At 56.1% G+C, this 21,201-nt stretch overlaps 1 protein-coding gene across 5 annotated transcripts in view; it reads right to left on the bottom strand.

Annotated features, from left to right (window-relative positions):
• Nucleotides 1-1,407: 1,407 nt before the first annotated feature.
• Nucleotides 1,408-21,201, bottom strand: part of PTPN5 (protein tyrosine phosphatase non-receptor type 5) — a 56,204-nt gene continuing 36,410 nt past the window's right edge. For 3 of the 5 annotated variants that reach the window (XM_053203391.1, XM_027073000.2, XM_027073001.2), the window contains 12 exons: nt 15,404-15,597; nt 14,738-14,845; nt 14,413-14,490; nt 13,688-13,929; nt 12,312-12,501; nt 9,869-9,953; nt 6,092-6,171; nt 5,770-5,907; nt 5,168-5,278; nt 3,193-3,353; nt 2,988-3,101; nt 1,408-2,578 (listed from right to left, as the gene is read on the bottom strand). In XM_053203391.1, coding sequence (XP_053059366.1) covers nt 2,485-2,578; nt 2,988-3,101; nt 3,193-3,353; nt 5,168-5,278; nt 5,770-5,907; nt 6,092-6,171; nt 9,869-9,953; nt 12,312-12,501; nt 13,688-13,929; nt 14,413-14,490; nt 14,738-14,845; nt 15,404-15,597 — 1,595 coding nt within the window. In that variant the 3' untranslated portion in view covers nt 1,408-2,484. Of the gene's footprint in view, nt 2,579-2,987; nt 3,102-3,192; nt 3,354-5,167; nt 5,279-5,769; nt 5,908-6,091; nt 6,172-9,868; nt 9,954-12,311; nt 12,502-13,687; nt 13,930-14,412; nt 14,491-14,737; nt 14,846-15,403; nt 15,598-15,755; nt 15,902-21,201 lie in introns of those variants that run through there. The other 2 variants (XM_053203393.1, XM_053203392.1) reach the window with 2 other exon arrangements.

Here is a 21,201-nt window from a genome sequence, read left to right as displayed (position 1 = left end):
GTCCCTTAAATGTCTGGCCCCTTGGGGGCGATCCCTTACTGAGCCTCCACAGCTGCCCCAGCTAGATTGGCACGCTGCTCTGGTGGGGGAGGGGAGGGGGGAAGTAAGGCTGGAGCCAAGGCTGGAGGAAATGCTGGGGACCAGGCGTGTGGGCAGGAGACTGAGGGTGGTGGTCCGGGCTTACTTTTCCTGTTCTCTTTCGCCAGAGGTTTTGGTTCTCACTGCTGGTGGGCGGGACCTCGCTGAGCTGAGGGGCTCAGGGTAGCGTGTGTGCGCGCACACGCACATATATACACATATGTACATGTGTGCACAGTCCAGTGGGGCCGGAGTCAGGGAAGTCTGCCACTTCACATACATCCAGGGGGCACCGTTCATGTTGGACTCTATGTGTGGTGCCTGCACGGCTTAAGTGGCCTCACAGGGCCACCCTGGAGGAGGAGGTAGACATGTTAGCTCCCCTCCCCCTTCCCACTCCTATAGCTCAATCCTTCTCTAATCCAGGTAGAGGGTAAGAGGGCCTACCCTCCTGTTAGAGGATGGCTGGAGAGCATGCCCATCCCCCGCTCTGGGACCTGCATCCCAGCTGTTCAAAGCCCCTCCCCATTCTTTCCTTATTGTCTGCATGCTTGGGACAGTCTACCAACACACATGAGGTTCTGGTGCTTTGTAAGGACTCACTGGTCGGTCAGCAGCCCTGCCCTGGATCCTCCCATGCCCTGGAGTGACCCCCGCCTGCCAGCAGCAGCATCACAGCTACTTTTGCTGCATCCCTGAGGGCAGGGGTAAGAATAGAGCAGGAGTGTCCGGGTGGCTCAGGATCTGAGCCCTGGGGCAGAGTCCCTGGGTGCTCTGGGGGGGAGGCTACTGTCAGGCCTTTTAAGGGAAACGTCCAGGTTGCAGCTGCTATTGGGACCTGTAGGGCTCATGGGATAAGTGGGCTGGCCTACAGGGAGGAGCCTGGGTGTGACCTGAAAGTCTCCCTGCCCGAGCCTTGGCCTCTCTGGCCCATCTGTCGGAGCTGGTGGCCTTCCAGACACTTTGCCTTCTCTGGAAGCCTCCCATACCTGGCCTTGAGGCTCCTCATAGTCCAGGCCTACTGGATGGGTTGGAGGTGAGGGTGCAGGAGACCCTGCCAAAATCAAATGGATTTGGCCCATACTTCCAATCTCCACAGGGGGCACTAGGGAGCTGGAGGGTGTGCCTCTGCGTGTGTGTGCGTGTGTGTGTGTGTGTGTGTGTGTGTGTTGTGTGAGCGTGTGCATAGAGGGTGCACAGAGACCAGGCGCTAGGGACCTTGAGTGTGTGTGTGTGTGTGTGTGTGTGTGTGTGTCTAGAGGATGCACAAAGACCGGATTACAGGGAGGCAGGGAGGGGAGAGGCAATTATACGGACGCAGGAGGCTAGTTTTGCTCAAAATGCTCTGTTTATTGCTCTATTCAATGACCACGAGCAAATTATAAAAAGACACCAAATGTCTCTGTCTGCCGTGGAATAAATATTTAAAGTCAGCAATAAAAACACGTGGCTCCAAGATAACACATGTTGCCAAGAGTCATGCATGCCCGACTGACGGGCTCTCAACACACGCATGGACACAGGAACACACGCAGAGCTACACGCAGCGAGACTTCTGGGAAGGCTTTCCCACGGTGACACAGAAAAGTGTTCCACACGGATCTGGGGCCCAGACCCCACCCCACCCTCAGAGCTCCCCCTTCTCCCACCCCCCACCAGGGCTCAGGTCCTCTGGGTTCACAGCCCCCCTCCGTCCCCTGCTTCCTCAATGCCTCACAGGCTGGTCACTGCCTCCTGAAGGCATCTGACACCAACAGGTCATCCTGGCTGTGATACTCCCCCCACCCCAACCCAGAGACCTCTCGCCCAACTGAGATCTCTCGGCCCATTCCTCAGGCGCTCCCCATCCCGAGCTCAGTAACTGGGGCAAAATGCAATCTGCCGGGTGGGAAGTGGGGGTGGGGGCCCAGGGCAGGCGCCTCTGCCTGGGCTACTGTGGGGCTGGAGCTCATCACCCCTTTCCCCGGGCCGAGGAGACACAGTGTCCGGTACAGACAGCAGAGATGGACGGACAGACAGACACGCTACAGCGGGACGCTTGCGGCACAGAAACGTTTTGGATCAAGTAGCAATGGAACTATCATTAAAAACTGAGGCCCCAGGTCTGCATGGCATGGGTCAGGCCCCGGGGCCCCAGGCCTGGCCTGGCACATCCCTCTCCCACCCTGCCCCAGTCCCCAGTATGTACAGTAGGAAGAGCTATGTTGGGGAGCAGGGGCCAGGCCAAGGCTGCCGGAGGAGGGAGGAGGAAGGAACAGACTAGAGAGAAGGAAGCAGGAGGGGCAGGGACGGGGGGGGGGGGGGGGGGGCAGGCGGGGACCCGAGGCAGGGCCCCGCGTGTAACCGGGGGGGAGGGCCCAGACTCAGGATGGGCGGTGCCCAGAGGACCTTGGGGCAGGAGCGCAGTCACTCTGGGGACTGGCGTGACAGCTGCTTCTCGTAGAGGCTCATGACATGGTGTACAAACTGGTATTGCTCACATGTCTGGATCATGCCGCCCCTGCGGGCAGAGATGCACAGCGGAGATGGGATAGTTGAGAGACGACGGGCTGAGGGAGGGCGCCCCCAAACCCACGACTGCCCATCATTCGCGAGGGGCCTGGTCTTTCTGTAGCGTGGAGGGGTCAACCCTTGCCAGCCACGTCCCTCTGCTCCTTCCTGTCCCGCCGAGCTCTGGCGCACACAGCAGGGACAGAGAGGACGTGCCCCACCACCCCTCCCCCCTCCCCAGCTGGGTTCCTTTCCCCTCCTCATCCGGCCAGCAGCTGTCTGGATCCAGCTCCTCTCCCCATCTGTGTCCTCCACTCCCCATCCTCCAGCACGTCCATGTGCCGTGGGTCCTCCTGCCCCGCACCCCACGCGTGCCTCAGTCTCTCCCCACGAGCCCCCACCCCTGTGCATGGGCCGACCTGTCCTGACGGAGCTGGCACGTGGTCTTAAGGATGTCCACCACTCCCTCCTGCCGCAGCTGCTGGCAGCAGATGCTGGTGGCGATGAAGCAGCCCGTCCTCCCAATCCCTGCACTGAGGGCAGAGGGGACGCTGGGGTAAGGAACGGACCGGCGTGGGGAGCAGGGAGGCTGCCCTGCCCTGGTGGGTGGCTGGGAGGACCCACCTGCAGTGGACGACGATGGGGGCGCAGCGGGGCCCCTCCTGCCGGGCGGCCTCCTCCACCTCCCGCACCAGGTGCAGGAGTGGGGGGGCCCGGTCTGGGGTCTTCTGGTCGGGCCAGGACGTGAACCAGTAATGCTTCAGGCCTCGCTCTTCGGTCCCGCTCTGTCCAGGAGACAGAGACCCACCCCAGATACATGTGAACTCTTAGAGTCCCCAACGTAGCCCAAAGTTGGGAAGGGAGCAGCGAGAACACAGTGGGGAGACCCCGGCGTGGGACCCACGGCCTCTGCCACCTACACCGTGCTGCTCGTACTGCTCAGTGGCATCAGAGACCCACAGCCAGCTTGGTAGTGGAAGCTGCTCAGTGACAACTGGTCTTCCCTGGTCCGTTCTGCCCCAACAACTCCAGGGTCCTCCAAGAGAGGCAGAGGGTCCCTCTCCAATCCGATCCTGTCCTCTGCTCCCTTATCTTAAACAGCCGGGTCACCCCTCAGTCTCATGACCCGGAGCCTGGGGGCTCTCCCGCTCACGTCACTACGCTTCGCCTGCCACCACCACCACCCAAGTCTTGTCAGTGTTCTTGCCTCTCCACCAGCTCCACCTCCGCTTCGCCCTTTATCATGTCTCCACCGTCTCTCCCTCCCCCCTGACTGCTCTATCCCCACAGTGGCCAAACGCGGTCGTGTGCAGCACAGATCTGGACACGCTGCTCTCCTGCTCAGAACTCTCCAACGGCCCTTGTTGCTCTCCGAATAAAACCCACTCTCCTTAGTCTTCAGTCTGGCAAATGAGACACACCGTATAGGACCCAGCCCTCCAGGCCCGTCTCCTACCCCTGAACACGGGTAGTACTCAATCTGGAGTGCTTCTGCACTCCAGATGGTTTGTACATAAAACCTCTGCTGTGCGCGCACACGTACACACACACACACACAGAGCTATTCCATCTTCCGTGCCTTTCTTTTTAACTTTTTTCTCTGCCTGGAATGTTTTCTCCCTTGTTTGCCCCTAGTCAACTCCTACTCATCCTGCCAACTCCATTCAGCACCACCACTTCCAGGAAGCCCTCCCTGAACACCCTGGCTAACGGAGTGGCCTTCTTCTATGTTCTTGCAATCTCTAGCCTGGTACTTACCATTAGGGGTGCTCCTTTAGGAGAGAGTCCAGGCTTTGGACAGTCTGTGTTCCCAGTACCCACCCAGAACCAGGCGTAGGGAGGCTTCTTGTAGAGACTCATGGACTCATGGACAAAAGTAAATACTCCCCATGGCAGTGTGACAATGAGGCGGCCCTCATCTCACCTCAGCCTCTCTTTCTGGGGAAGCAGAAAGCTTCCTGGCACTTGGCTCACCTCTCCCAGCCTTTGGGGTTATTACATTGGGCTCTACCCGATCCAGAGGATTCCAGAGGAACAATCTCCTCTCTTATGCTGAGCCTAGAAGAAGCACCACTTCAGGGTGGGAGGATACCTCCCCCCCACTCTTTTGGGCTGTTTTGTATTGCTCACATTTTGTATGTCTTCCTTTTTTTTTTTCTCCCTTTTTGTGTAACCATGACTTTCCTGTGCAACCCAAACGCAGCAAGAAGTGTCTGCCCTCTGGTGGACAGATTGAATACTACAGGATCTCAAAGTTCTAACGGACCTTCAATTCTAAGGACTGGAGGTTGTTTGGAGATCTCTTACCCAGGCAGTTCTGGACTTGAGTGTATCTGAAGCAGAGTTGGAAGGCATCATGAATGACAGTGTAGACAGAGAGACAGCCCAAGAGCATAAAATACAACTGGTATCTGGTCCTGCCTCTGGCCCCCAAGTCCATTCACCCCTCCCTCATCCCTGTTTATCAGTACATCCTGAGAGTGACAGAGGCCCGGATTTCAGCTACAGACCCCGTTATCTGTGGAGGCCCCCGGTCATGGTCCTGTCCCCCATCCTCCCAGTCCGGCCCAGTCCGGCCCAGCCCAGTCCCTGGCCTCACCCTGAGGGAGATGAGTCGCAGCCGGTAATCCTCGGTATGAATGACCTTCTGCACAGTGATCTCCACTCCGTCGTACATCACCTGCTCCTCCGGCCAATACTCAGTGCACTTCTGCAGGGGCCCAGACCAGGCTGCAATACACTCCCAGTTCCCCACCCGGTTTCCCCAGTGCCCCACCAGGACCAGCAGGGCAAGACATAAAAGGACAACAGGTTCGCAGTTAGACGGCAGTTCAAACCTCAACTTCATAACCTGTACGTTACTTCCCTTTTTTGAGCCTCAGTTTCCTCATCTGGAAACCGGAAGTGATGCCTACTCTGAAGCACTCTAGTGGGGATTCGATTAAATGAGCTACTGTGGGTAAAGAAGTAGCCAGAGTGGGCCCCAGCGGGCAGGGAGGCAGGACCCGATCAGAGCATAAGCCGGGCAGGTGGAGAGGGCAGGGCCTGGACTTAACCTCGCTCAGCCTCCCATTTCCTCCCCTTGGCAGTGGCGTGAACACTACCACCCTCACGAGACTGTTGTAAGGATTCATACGGAAACAAGATGCTTAGCCGAGGGCACAAAGCAGCAGACGCCTGGCAGCGGCATGGGGTGCCTACCTCATTCATCTCCTCGATGTTGGTGATCATGACGATGATGGGTGTCTGCTCCTGCCATACCATGCGCCAGAAGTCGCTGACCGTGCTGACGATGGGTCCCTGCGTGGCAATGTACACCTTCTCCTCCCCACCGTAGCCCTGTGGCCAGCCAAGTCCAGGCTATCAGGGTCGGATGCAGCGCTCCCTGGGCCCAGTCCCCACACTCAGGCCCTTCCCAGGGGGCTGGCAGGAGCCATGCTGGCTTAAGGGCAAGCCTGGAGGTCAGATCCTGTTGGCTTGGGCCTCCCTTTCAGGGAGAGGTCGCTGGGATGGGGCTACGTACCCGGATGTAGTTGGCGTTGATGTAGGAACTCAGAGGGTCATCGGGGTCTGGCGAGGTCAGACATACTCTGCTGTGGGGGTCTGGGGTGTGGAGGGGGGGAGACAGGTGAGGCTGATATTTGACAGAAGCAGCACCCCTCTAGTGCAGGGCTCACCTTATCTGGCCCGCTTCCGGGCACCCACATTTTTCCTGGGACTCCTGAAGTTCCTCCTTCGCCTACCCACTAGCAAAACACAGGCCCGTCTCCGTGACCCTGGGTCTCCACCTCCATAGCATCATTGCCTGCCCCCTGCCTGTGTCCCTTAAGCTGCCCCGGGCTCACTGTGCGTCATGTTCTGGAGAGGAGTGAGCTAAGTCCAGAAAAGGAATTACCTACAGTGCACATCCTGGTCGGCAGGGGTGGCAGAGTTTGGGTACGCACGGTCACTGACGTGCTGTGCACACTTGAAAAGCACACGTCCTTCCTAAGCCTCGACTTTCCTATCTGTAATACGGGGGGTAGACACGCCCACTTCCCAGCGTTACTGGGAAGCTAAACGAGAAAACAGCTGTGAAAGTGCGAGGTAAACCGTCAAGTGCTTTATAAAGAGCTATTAAGATCTGGGGGTAGAGAGCCAAGGGAGAGCCCAGGGATGGATGAAATGGTAGGGTCTTAGCAGCAGGTGCACGTGTGCACGGAGGGCTTTTTCCTTTTTCTCCCAGTCTATTCCCGTGTCAAATCCCACAGCTGCAGATTCTCACAACCTCCTGCTCCTCTTCTTGGAGTAGAATCTGTTTTGTTTCAGCTACAGCCTCCCTGAACTGACTATTCTGTCAGCCAGCAGAGGCTGGGACTGGGACGGGGAGGCCATGTGAGGCGGGCAGGGAGTTGGCTGGGGGCCCGGGGCCCTGGCCTCTGGTCTGGCTCTGTCACCAGCTCACTGTCTTAGCCCTTCTCCGGGCTTCGGTTTCTCTCCCGAGAAACTACAGGCTGAACTACAGGCACATCCGGCATACAGTCTGGGGCTCTCCGAGGCAGCACAGGGGAGCCAGAGGGTGGGGTCCAGGTCCTGGCTCTGTGACGTGCTACGAGTGCCAACGGGCACGAATGCCTTAGTTCCCCTGTGCCGCGTCTGTGAACCGGAGACATCCCTCCCGTCATGGCCCCGATGGTCTTGTAAAAATAAAAGGAGTGAATGGTATCCAGGTGTCCTCAGGCCAGTAACTTAGCCCAGCACGCACTGTATCGCATAGCATGTAGCTGTGATCGCTGCCATTATTACAAGTTTCCCTGTAGGTTAACAGGTCGAGAGGATCCCAAACCTAGTAGGAGAAACAGGAGGTGACCCTCACAAGCCTCCGTTCTCCGGACCTTTCATGGGGAGGCGAGTTCTCCTCCCTCCCATGCCCGGAAGTCCTGGCAGGTGATCTGGGGGTGGGGGCCCCTTGTGGACAGGGGTACAGAGAGGTTAGGGATGGAGGAGGGAGGGTCCATGAAGGAGACTCTGGGTGGCCAGCAGAAGAGAGGAGCGGGGAGTGCTGAGGGGTCACCTCCCTGCCTGCCCAGATTAGGTGCTAGAAGTGGACACACCCCTCTTTGACCAGCCACCAGGGCCTCTGGCGTTGAAGAAGAACCACTGTGGGAACGGGAATGGTTCTACTGACCCCACTGAATACTGCCTCCGCGCCTGGCACTGTGCTGGAGGGTAGGGACTCCCCGACAAACAGGACACGGTCCCTGCCCCCAAGTGCCAGGCAGGCAGACAAGCAGCGTGTGGTCTGAAAGCACCCAGGCTGGGTCTGAAGGCCCTGTAGGAGCAGGGGTAGGGAACACCATTCTGTCTGATGCCAATGCACGGGGCCAGACGGGGGGTGGTGACATGAGGTGGTGAGGAACCAAATGACAAAGGGTCTTATAAACCATGCTTATAAGGCTGGACCTAAACCGGAGGATTATAAAGGTGGCAATGACAGGGTAAAGGAGAAGAATGACATGACTGGATGTCTGCTTTGCACCATTTCGGGGACAATGGTAGATGATGGACAGGAGGGGAGACCAGCCAGGAGATGATTGCCCAGCCCAACTCCAGGGGCATTATGTCAGTGAAGTCCATGTAAATGGCACCCCTGGAATTGGGCAACATACAAGCCCTGAACCCCATAAAGTCATTTGGCAGTGAGGATGGCGAGGGAGAGCTGATACGAGATTTCCTTCCTTCCTCCCTCCCTCTCTTCCTCCCTCCCTCCCTCCCTCTCTTCCTCCCTCCCTCCCTCCCTCCCTCATTCAAACAGGAGCAGAATGTCCGCTATGTGTCAGGCACTATTTTGGTACTTGGGACACAGTGGCAAACGGACAGAAAGCGCTCCCCTGTATCTTGTCCTCGGTGCTGCCAGCTGGGTTACCGGTCACTTTGCCCTAGTAACTGTCCACGGATCTGTTTCTTCCATTAGACTGTGAACTCCCTGTGTCTCATTCATGCCTGAATTCTCATCCCCTGGGGTAGGGGCTCAGCAAATGTGGGCCAAACGAATGAGAGAACAAGCCTCGGGGTGTCCTGGATCTGGTGGGCCTCTGCCAAGCCTGACGTGTCCTCTGTCACACACACCCCCGCGCGGATCCCGGGCTCTGAGGCACAGGGTCAATTCTTGCTGGCCACAGAGGATTCTCTGTTGAGCTCCAGGGCGTGCAGGCTCAGAGCATGGTGGAAGTGGCCCAGGGCCTCTCAGCAATCCAGTGGGGACCGCTGGAGCGATGGCCGGGCTCCCAGCCTCCCCCAGGGGTCATTCCGAGTGGCCAGCAAAGCCCCCGGTTCTGGGGTACCCGAGCCCCTCCCTTCACGCGGGGCTGCCTGGTTGGAGGGTGGCAAGATGAGGGACGAGGTGAGCAGCCCTGAATAATGCATCCTGGCCTTAAATGGTGCTTTGTTTAACCGGAACTACCTAGAGACTGTGTAACCATAGCAACCACAAGTCGATATTTTAAAAGTTAAAAATAAGTCATGGCATCTTACACGTTGTTGGAGGTGCTGATGGGAAAGCTGCTTTTTTAAAGCCTCGTTACTCCACCAACCGAGCGGAGTGGGTTGGTGGGGACTCGCTTCCAACACGTCGCCCCCTAAGCCAGCCTTGGGGCCTGGGGCCTGAACTTGGCAGGGGTGACAGGCAGACAGGGGCTTGATGAAAGTTATCCAAAAATGACACCCCAGGCTGGAAGAGGAACATTCGGTCACCTGGTCTAACTGTCCCTCTCAGACCTGCCAGGGGACTGACCATGCAACTTCACTTGCACACCCTGAGTGATGTGGAGCTCGCTCTCTGACAGGCAGCTCATTCCCTTGTGGGGCGGCTCTTCCTGTGAGAGGACTCACAACCAGAACAAAGTCAACTCAAGGTAGACCAAAGAGCCCAGTTCCGGGGTCAAGGAGGCCCAGTTTGAAACTTCCTGGCTGCATGACTGTGGATGAGCCAATCAACGTCTCGGAGCCCTCATTTCCTCCCTTCAAAATCTGCCCACTCTGAAGGGATAAAAGAGAGTGAAAATACTCTCCAGTCACCACGCACCGTCTGGGAGCTCTTACGACCTTCACTCTTTCTCTCTGGGTTTCCAGAGCCAGGCACAGCCAGGGCAAGGGTGAAGGAAAGAACTAACCTCTGCCCTGAGCAGGGAGACTTTCCCAGCACTCGGTACCCCCTAACCCTCCTTCCCTCCTTCTCGTGACCCTGAAGGCCTAGCTCAGGGCAAGGGGCACCCAGGTGAGGGTGAGCCTGCCCTCACCTTCTGGGGCAGCGAGTACTCACTGGGAAGGATGGTTTTGTACCGGTTCTTCCGCACCAGCCCAGGGATGTCATACTCCTTCGGATCCACAAAGTTCATGGGGATTTCCTGCAAGATGAGGACACGGGGGAGTTAGCAGCTGTGGGCTGGCTCTCACAGACGTTGGAATCCAGGCACCGGTGTGCCCCTACCTTCTAGTCCAGACGTTTGCTTGAGTGCATGCCTTCATTCAGTAAACATTTAGTATTCAATGAGTCACTGCACATAAAAAGCATTTAGAATAGCACCTGGCACATAGTGAGTAAATAATAAATGTTATTATTATAGTCGATCAAGGGCCAACCTGGCACATAGTAGACACTCAATTAATGGCTGCTGAACAAAGAACAAGGAGAGAACCAGGGACCTGACCAGTCATACTCCCTGCGCTGCAGCCAACCTGAATGGCTTCACGGATCCGGGTTCCCACCCAGGGCGTCCCCACCGCAGGAGCTCAGGCAGTGCCTCACTCTTTGTGGTCAACATCCACCCCGTCCTCTGTCCTGTCCACCTTAAATGCCATCTCCTCCAAGAAGCCTTCCCCGATTCTCCCCGGGAAAAGAGCCTCCTTCTGAGCTCCCAAGGATATGTTTGCACCTCCCAATCATGCTCTGTGTCGAGAGCCCCAAGTTCACACTTCTCCACCTGGCATGTGAGGTTGCCTTGCATCTGGTCTTTGTTTACCGCGGGTTGTTCTCAGTGACCCGCTCTCTAGTTACAGGCAGGTCTCTTCTGTGCTGCAAACACACCCCTCTCCATCCCGCTCCAGGTCTGAGCTCCCAGCGTGCCTTCTGACTCTGCTAGCTGGGAGCCCTGATCCCACCCCTCTCCACCTGTCCAAACAGTTCCTAGGCTGTAAGTTCACCTCTTGGCCCCTCCCCACTGTTCTCCGGGATGACTCCCCAGTGCCTCGGGCTTCTTCTCCACCCCCCTCCCCTCCATCTGACCCCGCTGCTCAGCGCCTGACTACACGTAGTTTCACAGTGTCCACAGTTTTTGGACATAGTAAGTATGGGCTTTAAGTATTGAGAAAGATTCACTTTCTTGGGTTACTGTGAGAATTGAAAAAAACAAAAAAACAACCAAAACCAAAACCAATGTGTCCAAAAGTGCCCACGGAGTGAGTGTGCAGGCCATGTTCTTTTCTCTCTGGGCAAAATCAACAACAATCTACTGAACAGGAAACACCAGAGAGGATTCAAACCCCTTCTTCAAGGGGAGGTGATGATGGGGGACACAGCAGAACTGAGGCTCGGGTGGTTAAGGAAGGCTTTCTGGAAGCATCCAGTGGGGCAATGATGTGAGTACAGGCATGGGAGGAGAAACCCGGGGGTAGGGGGAGGTGGTGGTCCAGTTCGAAGTGGACAGTCGCTCTAGGGGTGGGGGGCATAGGGCTGAACAAAGAGGCTGGGCTAGCCCAACTCGGGTAAGACAGGCGATGCCCAGCCCTGGAGATGTGGAGCAGTGGGTCGGAGAGTGACTGCGGTTTTCACAGAGGAACCGGCCATCCAGTCCAGGTAGGAGACAAGGTGGCCTAGGCAAGGGGAGCTGAGGGAGGTTCATGGCTTCCCCATCCCTCTGGCCTTTCCCCGAATACTCAAGGCCTCTTTCCTATTCCTGCCCATACTGGTGAGTTACCGGATGGGTAGGTTTGAGTGAGGAATCAGCTTTTGAACCCAAGCCCTTCCTTCCTCCTCCTTTGGGGACCCTCCTGCAGAGAAACAAACATAGGGATGGCCCCCATGGGGTGTGGGGTGCACCACCTGGGGTGGGTAGAAAATCTGCAAATTCTGGGGGTCAGTATTAGAAAGCTCACTATTACGACGCACCTAAGCCTCATTTCACACTTTGCCTTCATCAACGAAAATAAAGGAGACACTGCCATTATGTCTTAGCTGATGACTGGTTGAGGGCTCAGGCAGGTAAAGCAGGTAAATGTCATTTATCGGGCACCTCAAAATCCCACAGGAGGCAGCTGGACCAGGCTGCTGCAAAGGGTCTAGAGGGGGACGGGGTGACTGGAGGGATGTCAGAGGATGAACGACGCTTGGTGATGTCAGCCGGGCGAAGGGAGGGAAAACGGGAAGTCAGAAGGAAGGCATTCTTTGACTTTCAAAGCACCGCAGTGGGCAGTGAGGACTTGGGGACGCCACCGAGCACCAGTCACCCAGCGGAGCCCTCTGCACACATTAGCCATGTCTTTCATCCTTGCAACATTCCTATGATTTCTACCCGCATTTTCCAGGTGAGGAAACGGAGGCTCAGAGGGGAAGCAGCTCGCCCAAGATGGTGGGAGAGCTGATAAGGAAATAACAAATCTATCAGATGCTGGGTTCTGGGCACCCCCACCACTGCCTTGCTAGGTGCGTGATCGGTGTGAGCAGAAAGGTCTACCCAGAGTGGCGTGACTGGCACGGGAGGACTCACAAAGAATTCTGCCTGCAGCAGGAAGGGGTCCAGGGCCTTCTCGTGAAGCTCCTTGGCCTGCAGGACACGGGAGGCGCTGAGCAGGTACTCGCGGGCTGACTCCTCACGTGGGGACATGAGATAGCCGAAGCCCTCCTCGTTGCAGCCTGGTGTGCACATGTCCAGGGTCAGGGAGACATTGGAGCCCCTCCTGGAAGGACCGGGAAAGGGGGAGTGAGTCTCAGGGGTGGGGAGGTGGGGAGGGAGAGATCAAGGGTGGCAGCGGGAGGAGTGGGAGGGTGACAGCGCCCCTGACGGGAACAGCATGAGTCTCAGCTCCGGGGCCTAGGCCTGATTCCCCGTCTCCTGCCTCCTGCAATGGAGATGCTAACTGAGGTGGGGGGCTTGGGGCCCCGGTTCCAGAGGTTCCATCCAAGGCGGCCTCAACACAGCCCTCCCTGGACTCTCTTCTGTCACTGCCCAGAGGCAGTGCCCAGCCCTGTGGCCCCAGAAAGCTCACGAGAGAGGGCACCTGACTAGAGCAGGGAAGCGATGCTCTACCCTCCACATCATGGCCTTGGTCCCGCCAGTTCTGGCTGACGCTGGCCATGAGTCATGGAAATCTCGTCCAGGAGAGGCCAGGCCCCTTGGCTGTCGGGGGAAGACGGAGTCCCGGGGCTGCATAGCAGCAGCAAAGATGTCTGCACTGGACAGGCTCTACCCCATTCGGTGTCTAAAGCGTCAACAGAACAGTCGAAGGGTGCTGACCACATAGAAAGGGAAAGCGAGTCCCAGAGAGGGGACAAGAACTGCCCAAGCTCACACAGTAAGGGAATCGCAGAGCCGAAACTAAAAGCTAGGTTTTCTGACTCCTCGTCCAGGGCTTCTTCCAAGATATCATGTGGAGAACTCAAACCTGGTGTGATCCAGCTTACCCAACGAGGCTCTGAAAAGGTGCTGACACCTCCCAAAGTATGTTCTGGGGAATACTCTGGGACATTCTATAAAAGCAGAGTGGTCAGCAGACTTTGAGGATTGCCACACGCTACCCGCTTGCTGATTTACAATGAACGCAAGCGTGTTACAGGCCCTGACAAGTCCTGTAATAAGGGAACCTACCCGAACTTACTTGAGCACGGCAGCGTATGTGTGAGCATGCACACACATACACCTGTATGTGCCTATGCGCTCGTGTGCACTAACGGCACTTCTCAGCATTTACCTTGGGGCACTCTGATCTATAGGAATCAGACCTGATGAGCGTGTGTCTACACTGGCTAAGCTAAGAGGCCAGCTCTATCCTGGGCCCTGGGAGTCAGAGTCAGGTGTCTGCCCTTCTGATGGGGAGCTGAGAGCTCAAAAGCCCACAGAGCCCACCCCTTCTCCACCCCTCCCACCTTTCCTGTAGACCCATGGACTTGACGGTGAGTGAGGCAGGGTCGGCCTCCGGCTTGATGTCCATCACGAAGTCAAACACAGGAGTCTCAGGGACAGGGTCCAGGTCTAGGAAGTCATCCTCGACCTTCTCTTCCATCCACTCGGAGTAGGTGAAGGAAGGCTGGCGGCTCACGGACTGGCGTCTATCCTCAGGGCGCGGTGGGGCGGGTGGCTCTGGGGGAGCCCTCAGGAGGTGCCACACCTAGTTGGGAAGACACAGCATCGTGGGCCTGGGGCCGTGTCAGCTGGCCCCTGAGTGACGGGGTGTCCATGAGATGGAGTCCCCTGCCCTCAATGAGTCTAGAGCAGCCCTGCTCTCCTGGGAGCCGTCTGCATAGCACCGCCCTTCACCTAGATGGGAGTTTCCAGTCCCCACCCGACTCCCTGCCCCCACCCTCCTCCAACCCTCAGTCTCTTGTGGACTGAGGTCTTCTTGGTGGGGTGTGGGGCTCCTACACCAGTCTTCTCTGGCTTTAGTCCTTCCCTCAGCTTAGAACATCGCAAACCCATCTTCAAGAAGAAGGTGTCCCTCAACCCAGGCTGGGCTCACCAGTGGAAGGGCACAGATACCCTGTCCTTGCCCCGACCTGAAACATCTAGCTCGGAAATCAAGTGGGAGCTGGGGGGGACTGGGCCTCGGGGTCAGAGGAAGGGTGCACGGAGGTCAGGCCAGGAGGTACCTTACCAGGGTGGTAATGAGGATCACAGACAGAGTAACCAGCAGCAGATTGGGGACTTCCCAGGTCCCAATGCCCAGCCAGGCCTGGGGAACATGAGACAGACAGTCACCACAGGGTGGTGGTGGCGGGGGGCCAAGTTCTCATTCATTCCGGCAGCGACAGAACTGAGGCTCTGAAAGCTTCTGACCAGGTCTGGGTGGGGAGCAGGGAGATGGGTTTCAGGGGCAAGGAAGTATCTTCTGAACTCGGAGAAGCCCCATCCAGGGGTTGGTGGGGCTAGAGGTCCCCAGTCGCTCCCTCCTACCTTGGAGCTCCCTGGAGCTTACTCACCATGGGTCCCAGCTGTTCCGGGAGTGTGAGCAAGGAGGAGATGAGGTCTGTGGCATTCTGTGACCAGATGGGGCCATAGCCGCTGAGCCAGAGCACCCCGCAGGCAAGCTGGGGCAGCCAGGGGGAGCGGACTGAGTTTGGACCCTGGGCTCCTGGCCCCCATAGTCCCCCGGCAGAGCTCACCTGCAGCCTCAACCTGGCCCCCCCAGGGTCCAGACTACAGAGCTCAGGGAAGAGCCCAGGTACTGTGTGCGCAGAGCAGGCCTCAGGACTCTCCCTGGAGAAAAACTGACTGGAGGGAGCCAAGATAAAACCCTTCCCAGAAGGGACCCCCACCAGGTACCCATGTAAAAAGAAAAGTTTCCCAGAGTTGTATCTCCATAGATGGGAAATTCTCAGAGAGACCCCTGCAGGCCTGGCTGCTGGGGAGGCCTCAAGTCCTGCTTCTCGGGTTAGGGAAGGTCTTAGCTGCTGAGGCTGTAGCTGAGACCTCCAGCCTCCTGTACACACCAGCCCGAGGGCTTGGAGTCACTGCGGGACACTGAGAAGGCCCCTCACCTCCCACGATCCCCGGGTGGCCATCCTGGGGAGGACGCGGGGGGGGGGGGGGGGGCGTCCCTCCACCTGCCCTCAGTCAGGCCCTTGTAAGGCCTGTGATATCCTTACCAGGAACTGGGAGGCGGCCAACAGGCACAGGCTGTTCCTGACAGGGAGGGAGTGGCTCCTGACGCCTCGAGGTGGTGGCTTCTGAGCTGGCTCTGAGGGCTGTGAAGGCGGTGGGGGCGGTGGCATTTCTCTCGGAGAGTCCGCGAGCCCTTCGGCCTGGTCCAGCGCCTCCATCACTACCGGCTGGGGGAGACCTGTGGAAGGCGGGACACGCGCCCGGTGACTCGGGTCCTGCCGACCCACGGCGGGCCGCTCCTTCTGGGGTTGCTGTGGCTTCCGCTCAATCTGGGATCAGTCAGCGTGGCTCCACTTCCAGCCGTCACCCTCGATTAGCAAAGCAATATTCACCTACCTTCGTCAGAAAGAGCTAAGTGTGGGTGGACAAATTATTTCTCTTTTATTTCTCCAGTAACAGAGTTAAAATGGCAGGAGGTTTTTCAGGGAGTTAGCATCGCCGTGTTTACGCAGCTCCGTTCTTTTCCATTTCTTAAGGAAACAAAAAACAACCACCTCACACTCAATTAAAAGAGAAAGAGAGAGGAAAAAAAAGACACGGCGTAACCAGGCCGTGACCCTGAACAGCCCTCCCACGCCCGCCCTCCGGATTCGTGTCTTTTGTGGTCTGTGCCCCCTGGCTGAGGCTGGAGGCTGGACCCCGGGCAAGATCACAGCCACGCGGCCCTTCGCCACCTCAAGGCCACACGGTGGGGTGTGGAGGAAAATCTTGGTGTAGCAGAATTGGTATCAAAGGTCTAGTCCTGGGTCTGTCCCTGGCTGTGTGACCCTTGGAGAGTCACCCCCTCTCTGGGCTTTGTTTCCACACCCGGGAGACGGAGGTTCAGCTCAACCCTTGGATTTCCTCCTGCTTTAGGGAGCCCTGGTGTTTCCTCTCAGATAATTTCAACACGGGGCTCTGCTACTATGAACGTGTGATCACCACTGGCTTACGTCTGAGGCGCTGGCTGAAATTTGGGATTCTGTCAGCACCCACATTAGGGAGTCCCAGATGTTGGACGCCCTCCTTTGAACCCACCTGGTTTAATCTACTGCCAAGAAGAGAGGGACTAGCAAAGTGGGTGTGTGACAGCTTGGCGGTGGGGATGGGGCTGTCCATACAGCCCTGCGTCAATAGGACGATGGACCCCTTTTCTAGTCGGGTGATTAATAGAACACCCACAGCCAAGATCAGGTGAGGCCAACGGTTTTTCTGGCCGTGTGCTTGCTCGCTCACTGGACACGTCCTGAGCGTCTTCCAAGGCCCGGATCGACGGTGTGGTGCCAAGGGCCCAGGTCCTGGTGGCGGCTGTATTTGTGTCTATCACAGGCCCCTCCTCCTAGATGCTGACCTGGTATGGCCCCCCACGTATGTGTTCCAGCCACACTCCTTGCAGTGCCTCAGGTGAGCTCACCTACCTGCCCCGCTCCCCACGCCTCCCCCTGTGCTTTGCCAACGCTATTCCCTCTGCCCGGAACATCCCTCCAGCATCCTGCTTCCCTCCCCTGCCCACTCCCCACACGCTGCCAAGTTAACTCCTATTCACCTTATAGAACTCAATCAGATGTCACCCACAGTAGGTCCTCCTCTGTCACATTTACCTAGCACCACGTGCCTCTCCATAACCACCACCAGCAAGGACACATCTGAAATGTGCAAGGCCCCGCTGTGGGTGCTTTAGACATGTGGATTCGTTCACTCTGCACAGCACTCGTATGAAGTCAGTATGCCAGCTGTCCTCATTTTATAGACGAGGAAGAGGAGGTCCAGAGAGGGTCCAAGACTCTCCCCAGGTCACTTAGCTAATAAGTGGCTGAGGTGGGTTCAAACTGAGGCATACAGACGGGCTCCGGGCTACACGGCACTGGCCTTGGTTCGTAAAATTATTTGTTGAATATCCTCTCTCCCACTTGTCTGTAAGTTCCATGAGGGTGGGAGTGGTGTCGGTTTTTTGTTCATCACGACTGCCCACAGCATCTAGCAAAGCCCTGGCATGTAAGTCTGTAATAAATATTTACCAAATGAGCGAATGATGGTAGGCAAGTGCTAAGTTTCCACTCAGTTTTCTTACCAGATAAATGGGGATAACCACGTATTTCTTTGGAAAGCTATGATGAAGAGAGTCAATACTATAAATGAAATACTCTGCATGGCACCTGGCGTCCAGCCAGCGTTCAATAAATGTCAGATCATGGTAACAATGTTAGCACATAACCCCTGCTGTCGCCAGGCTCCCAGGCTCATGGGTAAAACAGACCAGTGGATACGTGCCTCTCATCCAGTGCATTTCGTGGAAGATCAAAGTGCTGGTGGAGTTACTTTTGAAGGTTATCCACTTTTGCCCACGGAGGCCACCTACATGAGCAGACAGCTCAGATCCTGACCAGCAAGGTGAAAAAGGAAAAGCCTCTGCTAAGAGATGGATCATGCAGGAAGCCGAGAGTTTCCTCTGTTGAGAAGCAGAGGCTGGATGACTCAAGTGGCAAGGTCTCCCTTCACACCCTCAGAAAGTGCAGTCGAAGTGTGATGCCCCATACGGAAGGGTGGGAGGGGTACGGGGTCACCTGGCTAGGCTCTGCAGTCACACTCCGTGGACCTCGGGCAGTCCCTTCTTCTCCCTGTGTCTCAGTTTGCTTCTCTGCAAAAAAGAGGGGCTCTACCTAGAACTTGGTGCTTCTCAGGTGTTTCTGCCATCCTCAGAGAGGGGCCATGGGTCTTTGTGGAATAAGAGGAACACGCAATGTTGGGCTTCTGCTGTTTTAAAATTCATGGGTGCTCTGTGTTCTATACTATGGTATATCTGTACTTGTTTTGATATTAAAATAATGGGCTTTTTCCCCTCCCAAAGCTTCGAATCAAATTTCTCCTTCAGGAAAATGTGCCACAATTTATCCTGTGGCTCTGCCCTCAGGGGGACACGCACCCCAGTCTGGGAAGCACGGAACCCGCCTGCAATAAAACATGCTGCTGTTACAAAAGATCCTGTAAATGAATATTTAATATCATGGAAAGAAATTTCGATGGCATGGAGAAAGGCAAGGTGACAAAACAGTATGATCTCCTTGGCCTTAAAAATTAAGCAAGTATAAACGTGCGTGTAAGAAGGTGGCAAATACCCACCGTAAGATGAGACGTTAACATGTGACAGTGCTCGGGGAGCATGCGGCCCAGCAAACCCCTGGCACACAGTAAGTGCTCAATAAATGTTGTACGCGGTAAGTGGGACCAACCGAAGCCAGGTGTTAACAACAGTCCTTTAGAAGGGGGAGGTGACAAGGTGATTTTTTTCATTGTTTACGTATTACAAATTTCTTCCAATAGATACATGCAATGATATGTAGCTACATATATGCACATACACACACAAACATACATGTACACAGATACATGTATTTATTTATAGAGAAAGAGACATTTTAAAAAAGAGATCACTGCTCTGAGTTCAGATACCATGAGGCCTCGTTAATACTCCTAGGTTCTGGGCCCTGACTGTCACACCTAAATGCACAAGGTGGGATACAAGAGAGTGAGAGAGTATATACACAGCTCTGTGACCCACCCAGCATGTAAGAGGCACTCAGAAGACAAACCCCCTGATGACGTGCGATCATCACTTTTCCATACAAAAGATGGCAGGTTAACTGCCTTGCACCTTGGGGGGGGGGAGCATTAAAAAAAAAAATTGCAGGCTGGTTGGGCCCTCTATCCACATCTCAAAGAGAAAAAGTGAGGCTGGTTTGTATTTTGTTTTGTTTTGAAATCCAGAGAGCACCTGGAAGTCCTGGGGGCCAGATGAATCCAACTGATGGGTATTCACTCAGCACCTGGGAGACGTTCACCTTTCAGAGCAGAGTTTACTGAGAAGTTTTTCTGGGCAGAAAGCAGATGTTTAATTCAGGAAGATACAGTTTTTTAAGTTTATTTTGAGAGAGAGAGAGAGAGAGAGAGAACGAGAGTGGGGGAGGCACATAGAGAGAGAATTGCAAGCAGGCTTAGACTTGAGTGGGGTTCGATCCCATGAAGTGACCTGAGCTGAAATCAAGAGTCAGATGCTTAACTGAGCCACCCAGGCGCCCCAGGAAGGTACATTTCCAAACACACAGAATACTCTGCATATAATTTTGGAGAGGATCCACAGACTTCACGTAAAGAACCTCTGATCTCGGGGTTGGAGTAGAGGTCTGTGATAGAAAGTAGTGGAGGGGCGCCTGGGTGGCGCAGTCGGTTAAGCGTCCGACTTCAGCTCAGGTCACGATCTCGCGGTCCGTGAGTTCGAGCCCCGCGTCGGGCTCTGGGCTGATAGCTCAGAGCCTGGAGCCTGTTTCCGATTCTGTGTCTCCCTCTCTCTCTGCCCCTCCCCCGTTCATGCTCTGTCTCTGTCTCAAAAATAAATAAACGTTAAAAAAAAAAAATTAAAAAAAAAAAAGAAAGTAGTGGAAATAGGGGAGGTGGAGAACAGGTCTGGGAACTCATCTCTCTTTTAGTCTCTGTTCATTCAGCCATGAGTCCAACACACACACTTATTGAACACCAACTGTATACTTTGCCAAGCCCCGGGCCAGGCTCTGGGGGACACAACAGTGAACAAAAAGCAGTCGCCGGCCAACAAGGACCACTGTGCTCCTGGCCCCATTTGTCTTTTCGGCTCCTGGTCCCTCTCCTAGAGATGAGGTCACTCTTGTTCTTGCCCTGCCCACCCTCCAGTCACTATCCCGCTCTGGGCGCGACACCATCACCTCACCAGGCAGGCTTGCTTCCCTCGGCAGCCCCGTGAGGTAGACATTCTCATCATCGGCCCCGTTTTGTCGGTGAGAGGCGGCCGCTTGTGTCAAGGGCTGGCTTTTCAATAGTTCACAGCGAGGTAGCTGCTCTGCCACGCATGAAACCCTGACTCAGAGGCAGCTTGCTGACAGTGATTTAACATCGGGCTCCTCACGGGCTTGCCTCTTGCGCAGGGTGAAGGGGATTTTCCAGGCATGGAAATCGAGGCTTACAGAGGTCAAATGGCTCGCCCAAGTCAGTGAAGACCTGAGATTCCAACCCAGGGCCTCCTGACACAGACCGAGCCTTCCGTTTTGCTACACTGCTTATCAGGAAGGGTCACTGCAGCAAAGGAGAGAGAGGCGGTGAGAGCCTGGGAGGGAGTCCCTGCGTCTGGGGGAAAATCCTGAACCCTAACCAGCTGCATGGGGGAGGGGGTGGGGTGCAGCATTTGTGCCCAAGCCCCCCTGACGGATCCTCAATGGCCACACGGTATGGAGGGAAGAAGCACGGGAAGGCAGGTGCTCAGTATCCCTGGCCAAAGCTCTGGGGCCCCTGGGTAAGGCTTGCAAGCAAACAGCCTTCGGATTTTACCCCGGGCTTATGGAAGCCCTCTGATCGCTCTCCTGTCACCTAGCACCTGAATCCCACCATTCAACTCTGCAGCTACCATGTGCCCTGGGGCTGGCGCCGCCTGAGCTCCAGAACCCAAGGCTGCTGCTGTCAGTGACTCATCCTTCGAGCACTCCGGCTGCCAGCCCACCGGAACTGGAACAGGAGGCTGGCTCAGCCTGTTCCTGTTTACATGACGAAGGAGGTTCTGTCCCATTCAGCTTTTCTTCCTTCCCCAAACATGGCCACGAGTGACTTCTCAGCCATGCCCACATACTCACAGGGGGCCCTGACCAACAGAACATCGCGCTCAGTCCCGAGCAGGCTCTTGGAATTGCTGACAGTCAGAGCCTGACAGCCCCCAAGGGGCATCTGGTCTCGTCTGCTAATTTCAGACAGGGAAGCTCAGGACGGAGAAGGGGAGTGGCTC

This window comes from Acinonyx jubatus, chromosome D1, assembly GCF_027475565.1.
Source record: "Acinonyx jubatus isolate Ajub_Pintada_27869175 chromosome D1, VMU_Ajub_asm_v1.0, whole genome shotgun sequence".
Lineage (NCBI taxonomy): Eukaryota > Metazoa > Chordata > Mammalia > Carnivora > Felidae > Acinonyx > Acinonyx jubatus.
This window is presented reverse-complemented; position numbering and strand designations above follow the sequence as displayed.